Here is a 24,388-nt window from a genome sequence, read left to right as displayed (position 1 = left end):
GGCCACTGAGTTACTGACCAGGTCAAAGATGACCAGGTATAAGACACTGAAATGGTTGCAGGCTTTCCATGACTTGGCTGCTCTATTCTCTCTGATTTGATTCGTTGTCCTGATCTCTCCTGAGAAGAAGGCAGCTGATATCAGCCTGCTGTTTAAAATTAACACAATTGTTCATCCATGCCCCCTTCATAAGTGTCTGCCAGAATCTTGTAACATGTCATTTTAGCAGTTTTGTGAGTGCTGTTCCATTGCATGGACTTCATTGATTTGAGAAGGTGGCACACCAGCAACATTTTCTTGAAAATTGACAAGATGCAGGCAATAAATGCAGACTTTTACCGGCAAAGCCTGAACCTCAGCAGTTGAATATAAAGGAAGTGTATAAAGCTGCCATGTGCTTTCTCAGTGAAGCCTCACTCCTGTAAACAGCCCTAGTCAGATTCAATAGTAGGCCTAACCATGAAGCTGGAATGAAATGGGAGGAATTTCTTGTTGAGTTGGTGCTGGACACCACCTCCATGAAGTCTGGAACAGTTGTCTCTGATGTAGGCGCTGAGAAATTAAGTCAGAAAAATCTTTTGAAACGTGTTTTTTTTTTGGAAACAATGAACAAACAAAATTTGTTAAGGCAGTAATTCCTCATGTAGGTTCTTGTCCCCTTAGACTGGCTTCCTCATTTCAAATGTAGTTTTTGGAAAGTTTTGAATGTTGCCTTTGCTACTGAAGAGCTAACATGCAATGTGAATCCAGCATTAACTCTTGGATTGTGCTTCTGACAACAATCTCTTCATCTTATGGTGTTATAGGTCAGCAGCCCTGAGGAGCAGTTCATTTGACAGGAGGGGAGCAACATCTGTTTTGGCAATAAAATTAAAGGTATATATTGAGGATTTTGCATCTGTAAATTTGTGATTATGACATGTCTTTCGTCGACTTAATTTATTGCTCCCTGTCCTTGGTTTTTGTGAATTATTTTTTAAAATTAATTTTCTTCATATTGTCTTGAGTGAACTCCTTTCCCATCAGGTAAAATTAGCCAGTGGTCAGATAGGGAATGCATTAATAAAATATGATGCTTTTTAACATAAATTTGCTGTGATGTTAAAAGGATTTGTTCTTATTTACCCATTGTGGTGACAATATCCTGTCTAACTGCATTAGTCCAAAATGCCAGGAGTGCATGTTTGACTTTATAAATAGATGACATGTTGTGCAAAAACAAAGTCAGTTAAACCTTTCACAACACGTAGTTTTGTCCTTGGCTTGAGTATTTGATCTAATTCCAAATGCCACTGTGAATGGAGAAGCAGGAGGGAAAATTCATTGACGTATAGATGAGAGAGTTCAGTGATTTGAGGAAGTGGAATTACTGGAATTTTTCTCCTTGGAGCAGAGGAGATTTAGAGGACTTAAAGAGGGGTAACATCAGACTGCAGGGTAGTGAGAGATGAGGTGGAACAGTTTTATGAAATGCAATATGTACTGCCTAAAATGATTGAAGAAAGGGATTGAATACTAGTTAAAAGGGAATATGATAACTGTATGATAAGGAAGAAGTTGCAGGGATATGGGAAGAGGGAGAGATTGTAACTGAAAACGTTCCGATAGTTCCTTCGGTGAACCAGCACAGTCATGATGGGGGGATGGGGTTGCGGAGAGACATCTTTACTGGAAACATTCAGGTAGTTCCTTCGTGATGTCATGATGGGACCAAATACTTTATTGGTGCCACATTATTCATCAGTATTTCTGTAGGAACCTGTGGAAATAACTGGAAATGAAGCACCTTTTGTGGTTTCCGTTTATGTTAAAATGATTCATTGAGTACTCATTAGAGATGCTGCTGCTTTAAACCTGGAATAAGGTCAGATAAGGTATGTATTGCTGCTAGACTTGTTTCGGCCTTAGTTCTTATCTCAGAGCAGCACTCCCTCACTGTGCCAGACTGTCGTATCTTTATCTCACTACTCATTTTCATTGTTTTCCCACCTGGTGTATTCCAAAGTACTGGCAGTTCAGGCTGACCCAACTTGCACAGCTCACAGAAGCAAATCCGTCTTATCTGCACTCGAGTAGAACTCCGAAAGATGAAAGGACAGAGTGCCACCCATTGACGTCTAGAGTGCAGTTTACAGATGAGGGCCCCGCAACCCTTTCCATTAACCCTTTTTGATCTGTCTCCAATCATTATAGATGATGCAGTTTTCTTCAGCTGACTTCTTTTATCATCTGTAAGCTTTCCTGAGTTAGTTCAGAGCTTCCTGTTCTGCTTTTCCCAGACTATGGCACAACCTAGCCCCAGTTGAGCATCCTGAAGACAGTCATGTGGTACTTGTAATTCTCCAAACTCCCATTGCTATGACCTCTGAAGTGTGTAGATACCTTCCCAACTGGACTGACTCTTTACTGCTGAGTTCCCGAAGGAACCACATACAGGGTGCCCAGGCATGTGCCCTAAGCAGAATTGTGGCAGTGATCAACTACATTTTTGTGAGGTGGGTTAGAAGAATATTGAAGTGTATTTTAAATTTTCTATACTGTATCTAGTCCAGTATATTTGTAGAGTCTGACACTTTTCCTAATGAGCTATAGTTGGCACAGACTGCAAGGTTGATATTTTGCAGACAGATTGCAGATGGAAAAGATGCCAAGGGATCTTTAAGATTGATCTGCTTTACACATCACGTCTGGAATTCTCTCCCAATTGCAGTTTAGACTGGACACTGTTTTCAGCTCTCTGGGATGCGGTGCGAATCTGCAACCTCAGCCATGGAGAGGAGACTGCTAAAATTAATCCACAGATAACACAATGAAATTAATTTTGTGCTCGAAGCATTTCTCAAACAGGGTACTATAAGGCAAAAAATAAATAGTTTGTCAGGCAGGCAGTAAGGACAAAGATGGGGAAATATTTTGCAATATTCAGAATTCTCATCCCCATTCAGTTAAGATGAGGAGATTGTGCAAACATATGTTTAGACAGAGGAAGTGACAACAGAGGAAAATTGAGAATGGCAGGACCCTCTTGCTATTGGAACAGCAGCAAACCACAAGAAAGATCACGATAGGAGTTTGTTAGGAATACAGATGGAAGACACTTGAACCCTTCATCTGTTTTGTCCTAATTGTGGAAATCTAAAGCTTGTTCCAATAATCAACTAACAATCTCTCCATTTCCCTTCTTCACACTCTTAACCCTATTTAATCTTCTTGGTGCCAAATGTCATTGGATATCTTCTCTTCTGCTTAGCTTGAGATCAGTGCTAGTATTCTCGTAGAAAGGATATAGTTATACCAAGGTGACTTTGTGCCTCTTCAGTTATAATTCTCTCTTTCTGCTAAACCAGTACTACAACTTGAATGGGAAGATGCCACACGTAACGTATGAGTACACGATCCCGCGGCCGCCTGTGTTGAAGTCTGCACCGCCTGATCGGAGTCCCTTCTACTTCAGTGTACCTGAGTCAAAGTATGAAGATGGTGACAACAACTGGCATCAAGTCAAGCTCCACTCAGGCCGTAATGGTGAGGCATTGCTTCCCAATGATGCTGATTATGGTAGCTTAAGTGAGATCACACTGATAAAGCATGACAATAACTTCTGTCCCAACCTGTACTGAAGCACAGTACCTCTCTCTCAATGAATCAAAGTGCCTGACATCCTATTGCTCAGCTTACAAATCAGAAAATGAATTCTGTGCAAAGTGAATTGCATGTGAACTGAAGTTTGGAACAGTTCAGGAAGAAAGATTCAAACTGCAATTTCTCAAAAAAAACATAGAAACACTCATAAATTTGGCTCTTTGTAATATTTGTTTGTCTTTGTGATTTAAATCATGTCTTCCCCCTTCTTACACTTACACTTCTATCCACTATTCCCCACCTTCTCATCAGTCACTTATTGATTATCTTCCAAGTGTTACCATCACCTCCTGTCATTACTGTGGCATCTTCTCTATTCCAATTTTTCCACATGTACTACTTTGGCATCTGTCCTCTCCAGTCTCTTTTGAAACTCCATTTTCCCATTGCACCTTAATCCTTTTTATTCATCCATGGAATCACGATTGATATTAAGCCACCTGTACTTGGGTCCGCTGACTAATACATTACACTCTGTGCTTCTTCCAGTAACCTAAGATCCATTACTATATGCATATTCCAATGCTTTTAATGTATCTCCTCAGCCACTCTTTACCAGGATTTAAAAAAAGGAAATATCTACAATTTTCACAATCCTGGCACATTGAAAATCTTCAGAGTTATTGGAGCATTTTTGAAATGTTGTCATCAGTATGTTTAGGAAAACATGGCACTGTGCTAGCTCCCCCAGAGAGCAGTGTGATTCATGGCCAGGTAATGGAAAGTCCCAAATTTCATAAAATCACAAATAGACCTTTATGCCTGTGCTGGCTCCCGGCAAAGAGGTCTCCTGCTTAATCCCACACCTGTGCTTTTCATCTAAATTCCTGTGGGTTTCCCAGCCTTGAGGACTGCTTTCCAGCAAAGAATTCTCTAAAAGAGAACTTAAAACAGCATGGCATAGAAGGTAAGTAAGTAAGTGTGTGTGTGTGTGTGTGTGTGTGTGTGTGTGTGTGTGTGTGTGTGTGTGTGTGTGTGTGTGTGTGTGTGTGTGTGTGTGTGTGTGTGTGTGTGTGTGTGTGTGTGTGTGTGTGTGTGTGTGTGTGTGTGTGTGTGTGTGTGTACACACACTCACTCAGTGAGATATGACTCTGACTAAATCTCTGACTAAATATTTTTGGTGACTTGGCCTTCTGTAGTAGAGACTTCCACAGTATTACCGTGCAGACATTTCTCCTTACCTCGGTTGTAATTCCTCAGTATCCTAAAACCCTGAACCCTGATTGCTGATGTTCTCCCAGTTAAGGGAAGTAACCTGTTCACATCCTACTCTGTCAGAATTTCATATATTTCAATGAGACCTCTCTAATGAATACAGGCTCAGTCTCTCTTCATATGGCAGCCCCACCATTAATGGATTGAAAATCTTTGTTGTGCTCCCTGTAGAGCAAGTAAATCCTTTCTTTGGTAGGGACATTAAGAGTAATGCAGGTGTGGCCTTGGATATTTGCAATGATGGCCAATGTATTTTTGAAACTGGTTGCCTTACCCACATGCTTGGTTTACAGTGACACTAGATCTCATCAAGCAAAAGAGGAGAGAAACAAGACCTTAATGACTGAGCCCATGCCGACCATCAAGCACCCATTTACACCAATCCTAGAGGAAACCAGGGCACACAGGGGAAATAAAACACAGGGGTCATGGAGAATGTGCAAACTTCACTCAGACAGCACCTGAGGTCAGGATGGAACTTGGGTTCTGGTGATGAGGCTGTACCAGCTGCCTCTCAAGCTTCAACATTTCTGTCTTCCAACATTTAAATAATGCATTGACTGCCACTTAAATGAAATATTATAATCATAACAGTAGAAGATTGATTAAAAAAATTCAGTTTTTGGCACAAATCAGAGGGGTTCTGGGCGCATAACAGGACAGAGAGAGAACAGAAGTAGAGTTGTTCTTGGGCACGTGAAGCACTGAGTAAGGGATGGTAGTTAATGCGAGTTAGCTGATAGTAAATTAGGACTTTCCATTTGAAGCAGGCTTGAACAGTTTGAAAAAGTGCAGATGAGAGAAGGTGTTTGATTTGGTGTGCTGTACGGTTTCACCAAGCACTGCTGCTGCATTTGAGATTGCAGCCAGATTGCCCAGTAGGGGTGTTCTGATGAAGGATTGAAATGTTTCAATTTAACCAAGCACTTGTATTATAACAGAATCATTACAAACAGTTATAATGTTCTTATGGTCTGCTGAATGTGTGTAAAGTTCCATTCTTCTGATGGTTTCTCCCTCCAAATGCCCCATGTCTGCTTGCACTCATGGAGTGGTGGGTTATCTGTCCATTGTGTCCTCTATCTCCATGTGGAAAGGAGAGATCAGTGGCTTTTGATAGATGCAAAAATCCTTTATCTTCAATGCCCTTGAAACACTTGCTTCAGAGTGGCAGAGTCTGGTGTACCTGTGGTCTGATTCTGGTACTGCAATTAAATAGATATTTTTCACCACTAAAATTTTCAAAAGCAAGTAGATAAGTTGGTATTTGCCACATCGTAAGAAAATGATCAGTGTGGTTTCAAAGGCTGAATGATCTAAGAGTACACCTACCTACCTTGTCATTAATCAGTTTGATTTGTATAGGAGTGCAGGTGTTTGCTTACCCAGTCATTTGAGGGATAAAATTCTAACACCATGTTCCCTCCTCAGCCCTGCAGTCCAAGATGATCAGCCTAAGCCCGACACCCTGGAACACAACTAGTACGTTGCACCACCCCCATTTCCACAGTAGCTTTAGAAGCACTTCCCAGCAGAACAGTCTGCGAGAGATGTGTGGGAACAGTTCTCTGAATACTGCTCTGCCCATCCTTTGTACAGAGCTTCAGGCCAACCTGTCAACGAGACTTGGATCTGAAAATTTCACCAGCCACTCCAGAATGGGACCCAGCGGCCAGCAGCTTGAGGAACCAAAGCAGGAGAGCATACTTGAACGACTTCATACGGACTCTGAGCCGGGCATCAACACTGGAACTGAGGAGAGATTTAGCTACAGCCTATTAACTGATTCACTGTACCCGCTTTCCAATTCCACCTCATTCCACCTCTTGAATTTAGTTAATAACCACAGGGCAGAGCCTGTGCAGTCACCAGACGCTGAAAGGTAAGATTCAACTTTGAAGTCTTTCTTCATTTGGGCAATCCACCAACTCGTATGTAACCATTAGATTCTGAAATGAATTATAGGCCTTGTAATCCTCATTATGCCTCACTGCAAGGTCACGTTTGTCGTGAACAGTCAGCCTGATGGTTAACAGCAGAAATGTGGGCACACGAGAGGCTGCAGATACTTGAAACATGGAATGGATTAGTAATTTAAAAAAATGTTATTTATAATAATGGAGACATAATTTTGACCTTCACTTCAGTGAGCCATATTAATTAAGATGTTTTTTTACCTTCCTTATAAATATGATAAATGAGGAGGGCATACTTTTTGCTAGGCTGGCATGAATATAACTAGAGGTGAAATGTGGCACCTTTGTTTTGTAAATGTTTCTTTTATGTTTTGCCTGTCACTTACATGAAGCTGCAAATCTTCCTCTGGTAAATATGTAGCATTTTTATATCTATGGATTGACATGGACTGGTGCATTCTCTCTGGGCAGCATCTGTGCCAATTAACAGGAATTCCTCAGGCAATACCAGTTTAGTAATTTTAACTTCTGGAGTGACCTGGATCAGCATACACCTGGAGGTGTATGCCTCCACCAGTTGTTGTGGAGGCAATGCGACAGCATTGTTCAAAGTTCAAAGTAAATTTATTATCAAAGTACAGGTGAAGAAGCAATTACCATTTATATATAGGGGAAAAATTTGTGAGTGTTCGCATACCCAAAAAATAACTTACCAAATCATGTCAAATAACACATAAACCTAAAATAATTGTAATATATAGTAAAAGCAGGAATTATCTAATAAATACACAGCCTATATAAAGTAGGAATACTTTTCTGCAATCATTGCAGCATTGTTCACCGTAGCGAAAGTCTCACGCAAGCGCTTTCGGCAGAAACACTCTTTCCAGTAACCTTTAAGCTATGAAGCTGCTAAATCATACCAAATAACACAAAAATACATAGCCTATATAAAGTAGAAATAATGTATATACAGTTTATATATGTATATAGTTTCACTTACTGGAATCGGGAAGACAGCGAGCACACTGATGGTGTTTTAGGCTGAGTCGTCGGAGGTTGGGGTGGTGGGAGATAGAGGAGGCTGGGGTGTCATCTCATCGTCGTCTGTTTGCATCAGGGCAGGCAGGTCATCTTCTATGTCTGCCTGCCTCGATGGCGAAGGTCGAGTTTCATCGTCTGCTGTGGCTGATGTGGAAGGCTTGAAAAACGATAGTATGCTTGACTGCTTAGCCTTGTGCATTTTTCTATCATACAGTTCTTTGTAATCACTCAAACCATCCTGCAAATATGCCCTAAACCTACGTACCCTTTCAAAATTAAAGTCGTACTTTTCTGCAATCATTGCAGCGTTGTCAATCGCAGCGAAAATCTCACGCAGTGGCTTCACGTTCAGTTCCTGGATGACTTCACTTTTGGGCTGTTTGCTGCTGTGTTCGGTTTCGATTGTTATCCTTTCCTCTTCATCAGCTCTTCATCTGTAAGTTCTTGGTCATGGGATGCCAAAACCTCTTCAACATCATCTTAGTCAACTTCCACAAACCCTTAGCCAAACTCACTATATCGTTCACCACAATCGAAACGCTTTATTATGTCTAGTTTTACGCTAAGTGTAACACCCTTATGTGCTCTTTTAGGCTTTTCCGATACCTTAGAACTCATCTTGCTAATGGATGCACAAAATAAATCGATATAAAACATCGATGCTCACAGGCACGTGTTTAAGCAATGCCGGCTAGAATGCAGTTCCGGGTGAGGAGCTTGGCTGCTCGGCGTGCGTGCGCTGCCTTTTCTCGTAACAGTGAAAGCACCTGTTAATGAAAACAGGTAACTAATGTAGGTCTCTCGTAACAGCGAGGTGTTGTAAAGCGAATGTTCGAAAAACGGGGACACCTGTACATATGTCACCATATACAACCCTGAGGTTTTTTTTAATGGGTATACTCAATAAATCCTCAATAACCATAATAAAATCAATGAAAGACTGCTCCTTGAGCATTGAACCAGTGTGTAAAAGATGACAAACTGTGCACATATGAAAAGAAAGAAATAATAATAAGTAAATAAATATTGAAGATGAATAGTTCTTGAAAATAGATAGATAGATAGATACTTTATTCATCCCCATGGGGAAATTCAACATAAATAAGTCCATAGTGTTACGAACCCCATAACTGGGTCACTTACCAGCAAAGATAGAGAGGTCCGCTGAAGTCTGATGGTACTATTTTTTAACGTTTTTATTTATAAAGGAGCACAAAAGTAAGGTTAATACAAACATTCAGATAATATACGTCGTCAATACTCAATCTAAAGCGCAGGTATAGTAATAATCAACAATAAGAAGTAGCTCTATCGTTTGTCTAGGGGTAAAAATATTGTCCGATGGAAATATCAAAGTCTCTCGAGTTCATGCAGGCTTTTTGCCTTTTTGGGGACCGCTGGGTTTCACGTGTTGGAGAAAGAGTGATTTTTGGTGAGAAAATAAACTTGCCAGCCTTTTGGACACAAATCGTTGAATCGGGAACGTGGGTTCCCCGTTGTCAGTTCGAAGTCCTTTTCGGTGTTATCAGCCACTCGTTCCCCAGGCTAGGGGAAACGAACCACACGTGGCTTCCAAATAGCTTCCCGTTATCACGGGAGCGATGGTGTCTCCTTCTGGTGCGTCGCTAGGGGACTGCCTCCTGTAGCCCCTTTTTATCTTGACTTGCAGAGTTGTAGATGTCAATCAAGGTGGGGTGATACAATCCCTACCCTACATTGCCCGAGGGTGTCCATGTAGCCCTGAGAGCTGGCACGTAGTATAGAGTCGCAATCCACAAGGGTGTCTCCAAGAAACAATGGTCAAAATCTGTTGCATTGTCTCTCTGAGGATTCTCTCTCATTTTCTGGGTCCAAGACCCGAATTAATAGCGATCTTGTGATTCTCAGGAAGGAGGGTGCTGGGATCATAACAATAGTTTGTGGGAACATTTCAATGATGGGATGAGTGAAGTTATCCCCTTTGGTTCAAGAGCCTGATGGTTGAGGGGTAGTAACTATTCCTGAACCTGGTGGTGTGAGTCCTGAGGCTCCTGTACCTCCTTCCTGATGGCAGCAACGAGAAGAGAGTGTGACTTGGATGATTTAGTTGGGGGGGGGGGGGTCACTGATGATGGATGCTGCTTTCTTGTTGCAATGCTTTGTGGGGAGGGCTCTACCCAGGATGGACGAGGCCGTATCCACTACTTTTTGTTGTTTCAACCCTGTTGGCTGTACCTGACTGTCATATAGACACTGCCCTCACTTTCTTCCTCGTGATTCTCACCCATTCTCGTGTATGAAGCAATCGTATTAGAAGGAAGTTGGGAGTGTATTCACAGCCAAGATTTTGCTGGATATAGGCTACACACTGGAGTTGGGGACAAGCAAGTTATGGTTGTGTATTGTTGGGGTGTTTTTTGGAACATTAGCCTGTTGCTGACAGTGGTGACATTGTTCGTCCTGCAGACACACAGCTTGAGTGTCACAAAAACATTTGCAATATTTAGCACAGCTCAACATCACGGAGAAATTTATAGCTGAGTGAGAGATGATCACATGGTGCAATGGTTGTAACTTTGACATCAAGGTGTTGCTGATTCAGTTGTACTTCCCCTCTTATAATATAGAAATCGGAATCAATTTTGCTCAGTTCTCATTAACCATTCTTGGTTAACACATGCATTATGTCAGATCATTCAGTATCTTGGAAAGAAATCTAAACTGAAAAGAGGATAAATTTTAAGATAAAGGGAATACTGATTTAGATGGTAATCTTGCCCACGGCACCCCTTCTTCCTTCTCCCTTCTCCCTTCAGCTAATGACTCCAGTTCCTCCCACTTGGCTTCCCGAAAGGGATTCTTTCCTTTCTCCTCATTTCTCCATCTCTCTCACATCCTGCAGATTCCATCTGCTAGTTTTGTTGATCCTACTTCCTCATGGACTGGATCCTCAACCATGTTTATTTCCTTCCCAGCACTTTCTGCCCTTGCCCCCTCTTCTCCCATATAGAACCAGAAAAGGCTTCCTCTGGTTCTCTTCTTCCACTGCGCCAGCCTCCTCATTCAACTCTCAGTCATTTCTCAATATTGTTGAGGCTGCGTTTGGAATATTGTCTTCAGTTTGCTCTTGGAAAGTTGCCATTGAGCTCGAAAGAATGCATAAAAAATTTACAAGGATGTTGCTGGGACTCGAGGGACTGAGCTAGAGAGGTTGAGCAGCCTGTGACATTCATTCTTCTTCTCCCCCCCTCCCCCCCCATGATCTCAGAAGTGCAGCAAATCATGAGAGGTAATCTCCCATAAAATCATGAGGGGCAGGCAGAGAGAGAGGAATGTACAGTTTTTTTTAGCAGAGTTGTGGAATCAGAAACTGGATGTTTAAGGTGAGAAGCGAGAGATTTAATAAAACTTGTGGGACAAAGTTTTCACACTGAGATTGGCCATTATATGGAATGAGCTGCCAGAGAAATTGGTTGAGGCTGGTACATTAACAACATTTAAAAGACACTTTGAGAAATAAATGGATAGGAAGAGTTTATAGAGAATATGATTGAAATTCAGGTAAATAGGATTGGTTTAGATAGGCACCTTGGTCACCCTAGGCTGAATGCTCTGTTTCCTCACCAAGTGACTCTGTCCACTCCCATTCCCATTGTACCTTGCTGTTCAGTAGCTTGAGATGCAGCACCTGCCTGTTTACAAAGGGACCAAACACAGCTTTCACATGAAGCAGTGATTTATTTGTATGACTTCCAATTTAGCAGAATGTATTCAGTGCTCTCTGTGTGGTCTCCTCTCTCAGAGAAACAAAGTGCTTGAATGTGTGACCTACATTCAGTCTGCAAGGATGTCCCTGACATTGTGATCATTCATAACCCTGCACTCCCAGTCTGCCACCCCGGCCTGTGAACTCTGTTTCAATGAAATTTAATATAAATTATAAGGATAACATCATATCTTCCAACTTCACACATTCTGCTTTTGCATTTAAATATTTACAGCATCCAGAAAGGATTTCCCTGTAAGTTTCAACAACGATTCTTCTTCCCCCATTCACATCTCTGTGAGACTGACCCTAACATTTATTCGCACTTCCTTGGCCCCATTTCACCCTTAATCTCATTGGATATTTACAACCACTTAACTTGTGTTCTCTCCTACCCTCTCCACAACTTAAAACTTGACTTACCAGCTCACTTATCAGCATCATGAAGGATCATCAAACTGAAAATGTAAATGTTTCTCTTATCAGGTATTACCCGATCTACTGAGTATATCGAACAGTACAGCACAGGAACAGGCTCTTCAGCCCACAATGTTGTACCGAGCCTATTAAATTAGTAATCATACGGCCAACCAAATGAATCCCCTCTGCCTACACAATGTCCATATCCCTCCATTTTCCCCACATTCATGTCTCTTAAAAGTCTCTAATGTATCTACCTCCACCACCACCCCAGGCATCTACCACTCTCGGGGGGGGGGGGGAGGGGGAGAGAACAGGAAATAATAAAAATAAAAACTTGCCCCTCACATCTTTGAACTTGCCCCCTCTGTCCTTAAATGCATGCCCTCTTGTATTAGACATTTTGACCCTGGGGAGAGAAAGGTAACTGATTTTCTAGTCTATTTATGCTCTCATAATCTTAATAACTTCTATCAGATCTCTCCTTGGCCTCTGGTGCTAATCACTAAAGTGTGTCTAGCCTCTCTTTATAGCATATGTCCTCTAATCCGGGCAGCATCCTGGTAAACCTCTTGTGCACCCTTTCAACATCCTTCCTATAAGAGGATGATCAGAACTGTATGCAATACTTCAGATGCTGCCTAAGAGTTTTATAAAGCTGCAGCACAATTTCCTGACTTTTAAAATCAGTGATTCAACTACTGAAGGCAAGCATGACATTTGCCTCCTAAATCACCCTTCCAACCTGTGCAACACACACAAAATGCTGGTGGAACGCAGCAGGCCAGGCAGCATCTATAGGAAGAAGCACTGTCGACGTTTCGGGCCGAGACCCTTCGTCAGGACTAACTGAAGGGAAAGATAGTAAGAGATTTGAAAATAGGAGGGGGGTGTGGGAAATCCGAAATGATAGAAGACCGGAGGGGAAGCTAAGAGCTGGAAAGGTGATTGGCAAAAGGGATACAGAGCTTGGAGAAGGGAGAGGATCGTGGGATGGGAGGCCTAGGGAGAAAGAAAGGGGGGGGAGCACGAGATGGAGAACAGACAAAGAGTGATGGGCGAGATGGGTAAGAAGGGGAGGAGAGGCATTAACGGAAGTTAGAGAAATCAATTAAAATGTGTGGCCACTGGGAGATCCTGCTTTCTTCGGCGGACAGAGCGTAGGTGTTCAGGTGTCCAGAGAAAGCAAGATCTCCCAGTGGCCACACATTTTAATTCCACGTCCCATTCCCATTCTGATATGTTTATCCATGGCCTCCTCTACTGTCAAGATGAAGCCGTGCTCAGGTTGGAGGAAAAACACCTTGTATTCCGTCTGGGTAGCCTCCAACCTGATGGCATTGAACATTGATTTCTCTAACTTCCTTGAATTTCCAACATTTGCAGATTTCCTCGTGTTTGTGCTTTCAACCTGCGTAGCCACTTTTAGGGAGCTGTGAACTTGGAACCCAAGATCTTGCTGCTCTTCAACACTATTAAGGGTCTGGCCCTTGACAGTGTGCCTCTTTAAATTTTACCTTTCAAGGTGCAACACTTTACAATTGGCTGGGTTAAACTCCATCTGCCATTCCTTGGCCCATATCTGGAACTGATCTATATCCTGTTGTATTCTTTGCTAGTCTTCTACGCTATCCATAACACCATCAATTTTTGAATCATCTGCAAGCTTACTAACCTATGTATCTACATTTTAATTGAGGTCATTTATATACATCACAAACAGCAGTGGTCCCAGTATAGATCCCTGTGGAACATCACTAATCACAGACCACTATCTAAACGGCCAATTCACCATTGAAACATACACAAAATGCTGGAGGGACTCAACAGGTCAAGCAGCATCTATGGAAATGAATAACAGTCAACATATTGGGCCAAGATCCTTCATCAGAACTGGAAGGGAAGGTGGAAAATGCCAGATTAAAGAGGTGGGGGGAGGAGGAGGACAAGCTAGAAAGTGATGGATGATATTAGATGGGTGGAAAAGGTAAAGGGCTGGAGAAAAAGGAATCTGATTGGAGAGGAGAGTGGACCATGGGAGAAAGGGAAGAAGGATTGGCACAGGGTTGCGTCAGGGGTGAGGTGATAAGCAGGTGAGGAGAAGAGGTAAGAGGCCAATGGGGAAAGAAAGAAGAGGGAAAGGATGGAGGCGGAGATGAAAGGAAGGAGTAATGCCATCAGTTTGGAGGCTACCTAGACAGAAAATGAGGTATTGTTCCTCCACCTGGAGAGTGCCCTCATCTTAGCATGAGAGGATGTTATGGACTGGCTTGTTGGAACGGCAGTGAGAATTGGAATTAAAATGGTTGGACAATGGGAAAGTTTGCTTTTTGCAGAAGGAGCGGAAGAGCTCGACAAAACAGTTCCCTCAATTTAAATCAGGTCTCACCAATGCAGAAGAGGCTGCATCAAGAGCAATGTATAAGTAGGTAATCCCAGCAGATTTGCAGGTGAAATGTTCCCTCACCTGGAAGGACTGCTTGGGGTTCTGAATGGTGGAGGTGAGGGAGGAGGTGAATGGACAGGTGTAGAATTTCTGTTGCATGTAGGGACATATGTCAGGAGTGAGATTAGTGGACAAGGGAATCCGAGTGTGATCCCTGTGGAAAGTGAAGAGTTTGGGGGGAGGTAAAGATGTTTATCCTTGAGTGGTCCCACCCTCTCCCGAGTTGTACTCTTGCTCCTGATGTATGTATACAATGCCTTGGGATTCTCTTTAAACCTAGTTGCCAAAGGACTTTTCATGGCCCCTCCTGACTTCCCTAATTCCCTTGAGTTTTCTTCTGGTTTCTTTATAATCCTCAAGGACTCTTTTTGTTTCTAGCTTCCTAAGATTTATATATATATATTTTAATCTTCTTGGCTAAATTCATCACTCTCCTCTTACCTTGCCATCATTGTCCTTCCCTCTGATTTGTGGTTGGTCTTTAAGCACGCTCCACATGGCAGATGTGGACTTGCCCAAAAACAGCTGTTCTCACTTAACTGTCCCTAGTTTCTGCTTCCTCTGGTTTTCTCCCACCCTTCGAACACATGCTGGTTTCATAGGTTAATTGGCAAATTATTGTTATTATAGACGGGGTAACAGAATCGGGAGTGGGCAGCGGGGATGAACTAATGGAAACATTATGAGAATATTATTAAATATTGGGGACTTGGCTGTTGAGTGGGAGATTGCTTGCGTTATTAGTAACTTAGTAGGGGACAATAAAAAGAAGTGAAGTGTAAGTGGAATGGCCATTGTTGGAGTGGGCCATTGTTAGAGTAGCCAGGACTTGGCTCAACAGGCTTCGCTGAGAACAGGGTACTGAGTCATTTGGAATTGTTTAGTTGATTGTAGAACTCTCTATAAGCTGAAGGCAAAGGTATAACAAACGTAGTTAAAATGGAAGTATAGTTAGTGGAATGCTTCTCCTGTGAGATTAGGATTTCAAAGTACCTAGGAGTCTCCCTGATGATTACATCTGCAGCAAGTGCACACCACAAGCTCCTAATTGACAAGATCAAGGAACTGGATCTGGATGTATCCAGGACCACATGGGAGGCTGAAATCCTCCACAGATGAGGCTTCTGATGGGGTGGTCACACTCATAGTGCAGACTTCAGATGGTAGATGGGTAAAGTAAGGCAGCGTTTCCCTGTGGCCATTCCCCCCAGCAGCAAGTGTAACCCTTTGGATATTGGTGGGGGTTGAATGCCCATCAGGGCAGAGTAGCAGCCAGGTCAGTGGCACTGTGGGGCAGGCTCTGAGGCTCACTGGGGGAACGGTAAAGTCAGGTAGGGTGATAGTGATAGGAGATTCAAAAGTTGGGGTGGGGGCTTGCAAGAGGTGGTCTCAAAAGAGAGACAAAGATGGTGTGTTGCCTCCCAAGTGCTAGGGTCAAGGATGTCTCAGAGCAGCTGCAGAACATTCCCAAGAGGGAGGGTGAGCAGCCAGAAGTCATGGTGCACATTGGCTCCAATGACATAGTAGAAAAAGGGAAGAGGTCCTTCGCAGAGGAGTATAGGGAGTTGGAGAAGAGGCTGAAGAGCAGGACCTCCAAGGTAGTAATTTCTGGATTACTCCCAGTGCCAAGTGCTGGTCAGGAATAGAATGATAGTACAGATGATTGAGTGGCTAAGAAACTGGTGAAAGGGGCAGGGTTTTGGACTTAGAAACGTAGAAAACCTACAGCACAATACAGGCCCTTCAGCCCACAAAGCTGTGCTGAACATGTCCTTACCTTAGAACTACCTAGGCTTACCCATAGCCTATTTTTTCTAAGCTCTATGTATCCATCCAGGAGTCTCTTAAGACCCTATTGTTTCCACATTTCTTGATCATTGGGATCTCTTCTGGAGAAGGTATGCCCTGTACAAAAAGGACAGGTTACATCTGAACCAAGGGGGACTAATATCCTTTTCGGCAGTTTTGCTAGAGCTCTTGGGAAGGGTTTAAACTAATTTGGTAGGGCGATGGGAACCAGAGCGATAGGGCTGAGCTTCCGGGTCAATTTGGAAGGTGTAGGATGGATACATCCAACAGCTGAAGTATTCTAAAGGGAGGATGAGGCAACCATGGCTGACAAGGGAAGTCAAAGCCAGCATATAAACAAAGGAGAGGTCATAATATAGCAAAATTTAGTGGTGCTGAAAGATTGAGAAGATGTTTTTATAAAAAAAAAACAAAAGCAGGCAACTGAACGAGCCATACATAGAACAAAGATAACACATGAAGATCAGCTAGTCAGTAATATAAAAGAGGATACCAAAAGTTTTTTTTTCAGATACATTAAAAGAAAGGCAATAGTGGATATTGGACCACTGGAAAATGAAACTGGAGAGTTAGTAATGGGGAACAAAGAACTGGGGGGCAAACTTAATAAATATTTTGCATCAGTTTTCACTGTAGAAGACACTAGCAGTTTGCCAGAAATTTGAGCGGGGGCAGAAGTTACTATTACAAAGGAAAAGTTGCTTGAGAAGCTGAAAGTTCTGAAGGTAGATGGGTCACCTGGACAAGATTGACTACACCCCAAGTACTGAAAGAGGTGGCTGAAGCAATTGTGGAAGCATTAATAATGATCTTTCAAGAATCAATAGATTCTGGAATGGTTTCAAAGGACTGGAAAATTGCAAATGTCACTCTACTCTTTAAGAAGAGAGGGAAGCAAAAGAAATGAATTTACAGGACAGTTGGCTTGACTTCAGTGGTTGGGAAGATGTTGGAGTCCATTATTAAGGATGAGATTTTTGGGGTACTTGCAGGCACATGATAAAATAGGTCAAAGTCAGCATGGTTCCTCTAAGGGGAATTCATCCTTGACAAATCTGTTGACATGCAGAATAGACAAAGGAGAGTCGGTGGATGTTGTTTACTTGGATTTTCAGGAGCCGGATGTGAGGCTGCTTAACAAGATAAAAGCACATGGTATTACAGAAAAGATACCAACATCAATAGAAGATTGGCTGACTGGAAAGAGGCAAAGAGTGGAAGTAAAGGGGGCTTTTCTGGTTGGCAGCTGGTGACTAGTGGTTTTCTGCAGGGTACGATCTTGGAACTGCTTCTTTTCACATGAAATGTCCATGATTTAGATGATGAATTGATGGCTTTGTGGCTAAGTTTGCTGATGATAATGAAGATGGGTGAAAGGGCAGGGAGACTGCCGAAGGACTTGGACAGATTGGGAGAGTGGGCAAAGCGGCAGACGGAACGTAGTGTAAGGAAGTGTATGGTCATACACTTTGGTAGAAGGAATAAAGACGTAGACTAATTTATAAATGGGGAGAAAATTCAAAAATCAGAAGTGCAAAGGGATTTGGGAGTCCTTGTGCAGGTTGAGTCAGTGGTGCATGTTATAGAAACATAGAAAACCTACAGCACAATACAGGGCCTTCAGTCCCACAAAGCTTTGCCGAGCATGTTCTTACCTTAGGAATTACCTAGGGTTACCCATAGCCCTCTATTTTTCTGAGCTCCATGTACCTGTCCAGGAGTCTCTTAAAAGACCCTATCGTATCCGCCTTCACCACTGTTGCCGGCAGCCCATTCTACACACTCACCACTCTCTGCATTTAAAAAAAAAACCCAACTTGCCCCTGATATCTCCCCTGTACCTACTTCCAAGCACCTTAAACCTGTGCCCTCTCATGCTAGCCATTCCAGCCCTGGGGAAAAAGCCTTTGAGCATCCACACAGTCAATGCCTCCCATCATCTTGTATACCTCTATCAGCTCACCTCTCATCCTTTGTCTCTTCATGGAAAAAAAGGCCGAGTTCACTCAACCTATTCTCATAAGGCATGCTCCCCAATCCAGGCAACATCCTTGTAAATCTCCCCTGCGCCCTTTCTATGGCCTCCACATCCTTCCGTTAGTGAGGCGACCAGAACTGAGCACAGTACTCCAAGTTTGGCCTGACCAGGGTCCTATAGAGCTGCAACATTACCTCTCGGCTCCTAAACTCAGTCCCAAGATTGATGAAGGCCAATGCACCATGTACTTTCTTAACCATAGAGTCAACCTGCACAGCAGCTTTGAGTATTCTATGGACTTGGACCCCAAGATCTCTCTGATCCTCCACACTGCCAAGAGTCTTACCATTAATACTATATTCTGCCATCATATTTGACCTACCAAAATGAACCACCTCACACTTATCTGGGTTGAACACCATCTGCCACTTCTCAGCCCAGTTTTGAAAACTATCAATGTCCCGCTGTAACCTCTGACAGCCCTCCGCACTACCCACAATACCCCCCCTCCCAACCTTTGTGTCATCAGCAAACTTACTAACCCATCCCTCCACTTCCTCATCCAGGTCATTTCTAAAAATCACAGAGCAGTGGACCCAGCACAGATCCCTGAGGCTCACCACTGGTGACTGACTTCCATGCAGAATATGACTTGTCTACAACCACTCTTTGCCTTCTGTGGGCAAGCCAGTTCTGGATCCACAAAGCAATGTTTCCTTTGATCCTATGCCTCCTTACTTTCTCAATAAGCCTTGCATGGGGTACCTTATCAATGCCTTGCTGAAATCCATATACTCTACATCTACTGTTCTACCTTCATCAATGTGTTTAGTCACATCCTCAAAAAATACAATCAGACTCGTAAGGCATGACTTGCCTTTCACAAAGCTATGCTGACTATTCCTAATCATATTATGTCTCTCCAAATTTTCGTAAATTCTGCCTCTCAGGATCTTCTCCATCAACTTACCAACCACTGAATGAAACTCATTGGTCTATAATTTCCTGGGCTAGCCCTACTCCCTTTCTTGAATAAGGGAACAACATCTGCAACCCTCCAATCCTCCGGAACCTCTCCCATCCCCGTTGATGATGCAAAGATCATTGCCAGAGACTCAGCAATCTCCTCCCTCACCTCCCACAGTAGCCTGGGGTACATCTCATCCGGTCCCGGTGACTTATTGAACTTGATGCTCTTCAAAAGCTCCAGCACATCATCTTAATGTCTATACACTCAAGCTTTTCAGTCCGCTGTAAGTCATCCCTACAATCGCCAGAATCCTTTTCCATAGTGAATACTGAAACAAAGCACTCAATAAGTACCTCTGCTATCTCCTCTGGTTCCATACACACTTTTCCACTGTCACACTTGATTGGTCCAATTCTCTGATGTCTAATCCTCTTGCTCTTCACATACTAGATTTACAACAGCTTTTGTACACCACAGTTCCTGTACCTTAACATCCTTTCCCTGTCTCATTGGAACGTACCTATGCAGAACCCCACACAAATATCCCCTGAACATTTGCAACATACCTTCCGTACATTACCCTGAGAACATCTGTTTCCAATTTATGCTTCCAAGTTCCTGCCTGATAGCCTCGTATTTCCCCTTACTCCAATTAAACATTTCCCTAACTTGTGTGTTCTTATCCCCCTCCAATGCTATGGTAAAGGAGATGGAATTGTGATCACTATCTCCAAAATGCTCCCTCACCGAGAGATCTGACACCTGACCAGGTTCATTTCCCAATACCAGATCAAGTACAGTCTCTTGTAGGCTTATCTACATATTGTGTCAAGAAACCTTCTTGAACACACCTAACAAACTCCACCCCATCTAAACCCCTTGCTCTCGGGACATGCCAATCAATATTTGGGAAATTAAAATCTCCCACAATGACAATCCTGTTTTTGTTACACCTTTCCGGAATTTGTCTCCCTGTCTGCTCCTGTATGTCCCTGTTACTATTGGGTGGTCTATATTAAAAAAAAAACACGCAGTAGAGTTATTGACCCCTTCCTGTTCCTAACTTCCACCCACAGAGACTCGGTGGACAACCCCTCCATGACTTCCTCCTTTTCTACAGCCATGACAGTATCCCTGATCAACGGTGCCACACCTCACCTCTTTTGCCTCCCTCCCTGTCCTTTCTGAAACATTTAAAGCCTGACACTGGAAGTAATCATTCCTGCCCCTGAGCCATCGAAGTCTCTGTAATGGCCACAACATCGAAGTTCCAATTACTGACCCACCCTCTAAGCTCATCCACTTTGTTCATAATACTCCTGCATTAAAATAGACACATCTCGAACCATCGGTCTGTGCGCATCCCTTCTCTATCACCTGCATATCCTCCCTCTTGCACTGTCTCCAAGCTTTCTCTATTTGTGAGCCAACTGCCCCTTCCTCCGTCTCTTCAGTTTGGTTCCCACCCTCCAGCAATCCTAGTTTAAACTCTTCCCAATAGCCCAATGTTTGCATTAATTTTGAAAGGACGAGAATATAAGAGCAAGGATGTAATGCTGTGGCTTTATAAAGCACTTGTCAGTCTGTATTGGAATATTGTAAACAGATTTGGGCCTTTAATTTCAGAAAAGATGTGCGGGCATTGGAGGGGCTCCAGAGGAGGTTCATGAGAATGATTCTGAGAATGAAAGTGTTAACTTATGAAGAGTGCTTGATGATTCTGGGCCAGTACTTGCTGGAGTTTGGAAGAATGAGGGGGGATCTCATTGAAACCTATTGAATATTGAAAGGCCTAGGTAGAGCGGGTGTGGAGAGGATTTTTCTAGGACCAGAGGGGATATCCACAGAATACAGGGACTTTTAGTTAGAACAGAGATGAGGAATTTCATTAGCCAGTGAGTGGTGAATATGTGGAATTTATTGCCACAGACAGCTGTGTTGGTCAAATCACAGAGTATACTTAAAGCCGAGGTTGATAGGTTCCGATGGATCAGGGCCTTAAAGATTACAGGGAGAAAGCATGGGGTTGAGAGGGATAATAAACTGGTTATGATGGAATAGTGTAGGAAGCTTAATGGGCTGAATGGCCTATTTCTGCTCCTTTGTCTTATGGTTGTAATAAGTAACAGGAGTGGAGGAATGTGATTGCTCCCTGAGCCAGTGTACATATAATGGGCTGAATTGCCAGTTAGAACTGCTAGAAGGTTGATACAAACTTTCCTAGGTAAACCATAGAAGGGGGGGAAAAACACCGGTGCCATGTCAAGGGGTTGGTGAGTGAGCTCTGATTGTGGTTTCAGCTGTGTTAAAGGCAGGTGGAGTGGAATGAGACTGGGGCCTCATATAGACCATCGGGGGTGAAGGAGTTCAGGCCAATCTTGGTGTTCTCTCTTACTGTCGCACAGATTTCTTTATTTTTAATTTTAAGTGAGATGCTTCAGGACATGATATTGTGATAGGAGCAACATACTTAATTACAGAGTAAAGATGATATATGCTCAGATTTACAAAGACAAGTACATGGAACTGGAGAGTGAAATTTTTCCATCGCAAAACATCTTAATGTCATGAATATTTGCTAAGTAGCAGGATTGAAACTATGAGAAGGTTACAAATTATACCCATGTACAGGATTTTGCCTATTCATCTAGAGTAGTCTGAGGAGATCTTTTGGGGAAAGATGAATTGTTTTGCTTAGTTTAAGAGGTTAACTCTCCTTTTAAGTCATTAATAAGCGAAATAGAAAAGTCTGGAACATTTCAATAGGCCTGACAGCTTCATCAGAGGGAGAAAAACAAAGAGGTGTTTTAAGCAAATAAACATAATTTTTAATTTTCAAATCTAAAAAAAATCAATTTCACTCCTTGATATTCCTTATTTCAGGCAATGCAAGATAAATAAATCTTTTTTTTTAAAATCCAATTCTTTGAATCTGATTCAATCCAGTGAACCTGCACCTCACGCATCCTAAACCAGTATAATTTTTCTGAGCTGAGCCCAGAACTGTGCATAAACTCCATGGGTGGTGGAACTAGATCTTTGCATGGCTAGAACAACCTTCCTCCACTTTCCATTCTAGCCTCCAAATCATATAATTTCATTTCATTTGCTGTTTAATTAGATTTTGGATCTAACTACAACTTTTAAGTGATTGGCATTCATGAAAACTCCTGTAATTCTTTAGAATTCCAGAATTCCTGGTGTATGATCATGTCAAAAGATGCTGACATGTGCCTTTAGTTTGATAAGGGATATCTTCACATTTAATGATATTGTTAATTGTGTGGCAATTTGTCCATTCAATTTATTAATAAACTTGTAGAATTTAATACTTGTTTATAACTATATTTTATGCTTCCTCTTGCAGTATGCTACTATATTTTCATTATTTACTTATTGATTACACCACATAAGGAGACCATTCGTACTTGAAGCAGCACATTGCAGCACATGTTCACAGGATAAACATGAACAGATGGCTTCAAGAGTGGAATTGCTGACAGGAAGTTGGGTATATAGCCCTGTTATCTAAAGTAATGCAAATACTTAAGGTACTAGCACAGATCTTTGCAGGATAACATGAATCTTTTCCGGTTCCACTTTCTACAACTTAAATTTCTTCCACAGTAGATTAAGTTAGATATTTTTGATGTGATCTAGCAGATATAAATCCTTGCTTGCTCACTATAATCAGCTCAAACTTCTCATAATTACCAATCTTAACTATAAGTTCTAATTATTTCCCTTATTACAGATACTTAAATTGTTGGTTACAGCAGGAATTAAAAAACAAGCTCTATAACTTGATTTTTCTCTCTCGCTTTTTTAAGTAATTTTCCACTCTTATGGCCCGCTTTGTAAATTGAGCGTACTTTGGCAGATGAGGACTAATGCAGGTTTAATTTCCTTTAAAATCTTGGGACAGATACCATTCAGAAATTTTTTTTCTTGCGACAATCTTTGAGTGTTCATTTGTTGACCCTGAGCCAGCCCTCCAGCCTCCCATTAATCCATGACAATTTGAGCTGCGCTAACCTTCGTGGCCCCTTTGATCCAGGTCACTGGAAGCCTCACTGCTGTTAACATTCGGCTTTCTGGGGTCTTGGTAAAGGGAGGTGATTGGGTGTTCTGGGGAACAGCAGAAAGAGAGGGTGGGAAATAGTTGAGAAGGGGGAAGGATTGGCTGCTCAATATTCCAGGATACAGATGCTGCAATGGTGCAAGCAAAGAAGGAGGGGGAGTTGTCTTCTTGATGAAAGATGATCTTTATAGAGAATGTTCTTGGGAGTTATCCATTGAAGCCATATGGTGAAAAAGAAGTGGGGTGGCCACTCTGGATTATATTACACACGTCCCAGAAGGACCAAATGTGCAAAGCAATAACAGCTGGTTGTAAATGTAACAGGGTAGTAGTAGTGGCAGATTCTAACTGGGTCAGAATCTGGACTGGGTCATTTATTCCGCGAAAACCTTGGAGTGGAATTTGAGAAGCATGTCCAAGAAAACTTGATCAGTATATAGAGGGACTTACTACAGACAAAGCAACACTGGGTCTTTTCCAGTGGAATTGGATAGAGCAAGTGCCTGTGGGTGAGTACTTAAATCCAGTGACCATGATTCTTTTAGTTTTAAAATCATTATGGAGAGTGACATGGTTGATTCACAGTTTAAGATCCTGAAATGGAGAAGAACAAATTTTGGAGCCCATTGGCATTGTCTCGCAGAGGTTGATTGTTTGCAGGGAAAGGAGTGCCTGGCAGAAGGGAGGCCTTTTAAAAGTATGATGTCCAGGGATCATAGCCTGCATGTTCCTTTTAGGGTGGCTAGGGAGAGAGAATAGCTTCTCTTAAAGATCATCATGGCCATCTGTGTGTGGGTGAGTTTTTAATGAACATTCCTCTTCTATTTTTACCTCAGATAAAATGACAGAAGTCAAGGAAATTATGGGAATGAGTGTTGTTGTCTTGGAATACATGCAATTAGCAGTGAGGAGGTATTAGAGACCTTAAAGTGCATTAAAGGTGGATAAATCCTCAGGGCCTGACTTTTTAGGAAGCTAGAGAAGAAATTACAGAGGCCCTTGCAGTTAATTTGCTTCATCACTGGTGACAGGTGTGATTCGGGAGGACTGGATGTTGTGCCATTGTTTAAAAAGGGCAGTAAAGCAAGCCAGAAAACTACAGGCCCATGAGTCTGACATCAG

At 42.4% G+C, this 24,388-nt stretch overlaps 1 protein-coding gene across 1 annotated transcript in view; it reads left to right on the top strand.

Annotated features, from left to right (window-relative positions):
• The window catches only part of LOC140737272 (ADAMTS-like protein 2), a 149,151-nt gene that overhangs the window by 83,187 nt on the left and 41,576 nt on the right, over positions 1-24,388 (top strand). The window contains exons 10-11 of the mRNA XM_073063628.1: positions 3,348-3,525; positions 6,457-6,739. Of these exons, the coding sequence (XP_072919729.1) occupies positions 3,348-3,525; positions 6,457-6,739 (461 nt within the window). The remainder of the gene's footprint in view (positions 1-3,347; positions 3,526-6,456; positions 6,740-24,388) is intronic.

This window comes from Hemitrygon akajei, chromosome 12 (assembly GCF_048418815.1).
Source record: "Hemitrygon akajei chromosome 12, sHemAka1.3, whole genome shotgun sequence".
In the NCBI taxonomy this organism is placed as follows: Eukaryota; Metazoa; Chordata; class Chondrichthyes; order Myliobatiformes; family Dasyatidae; genus Hemitrygon; species Hemitrygon akajei.
This window is presented reverse-complemented; position numbering and strand designations above follow the sequence as displayed.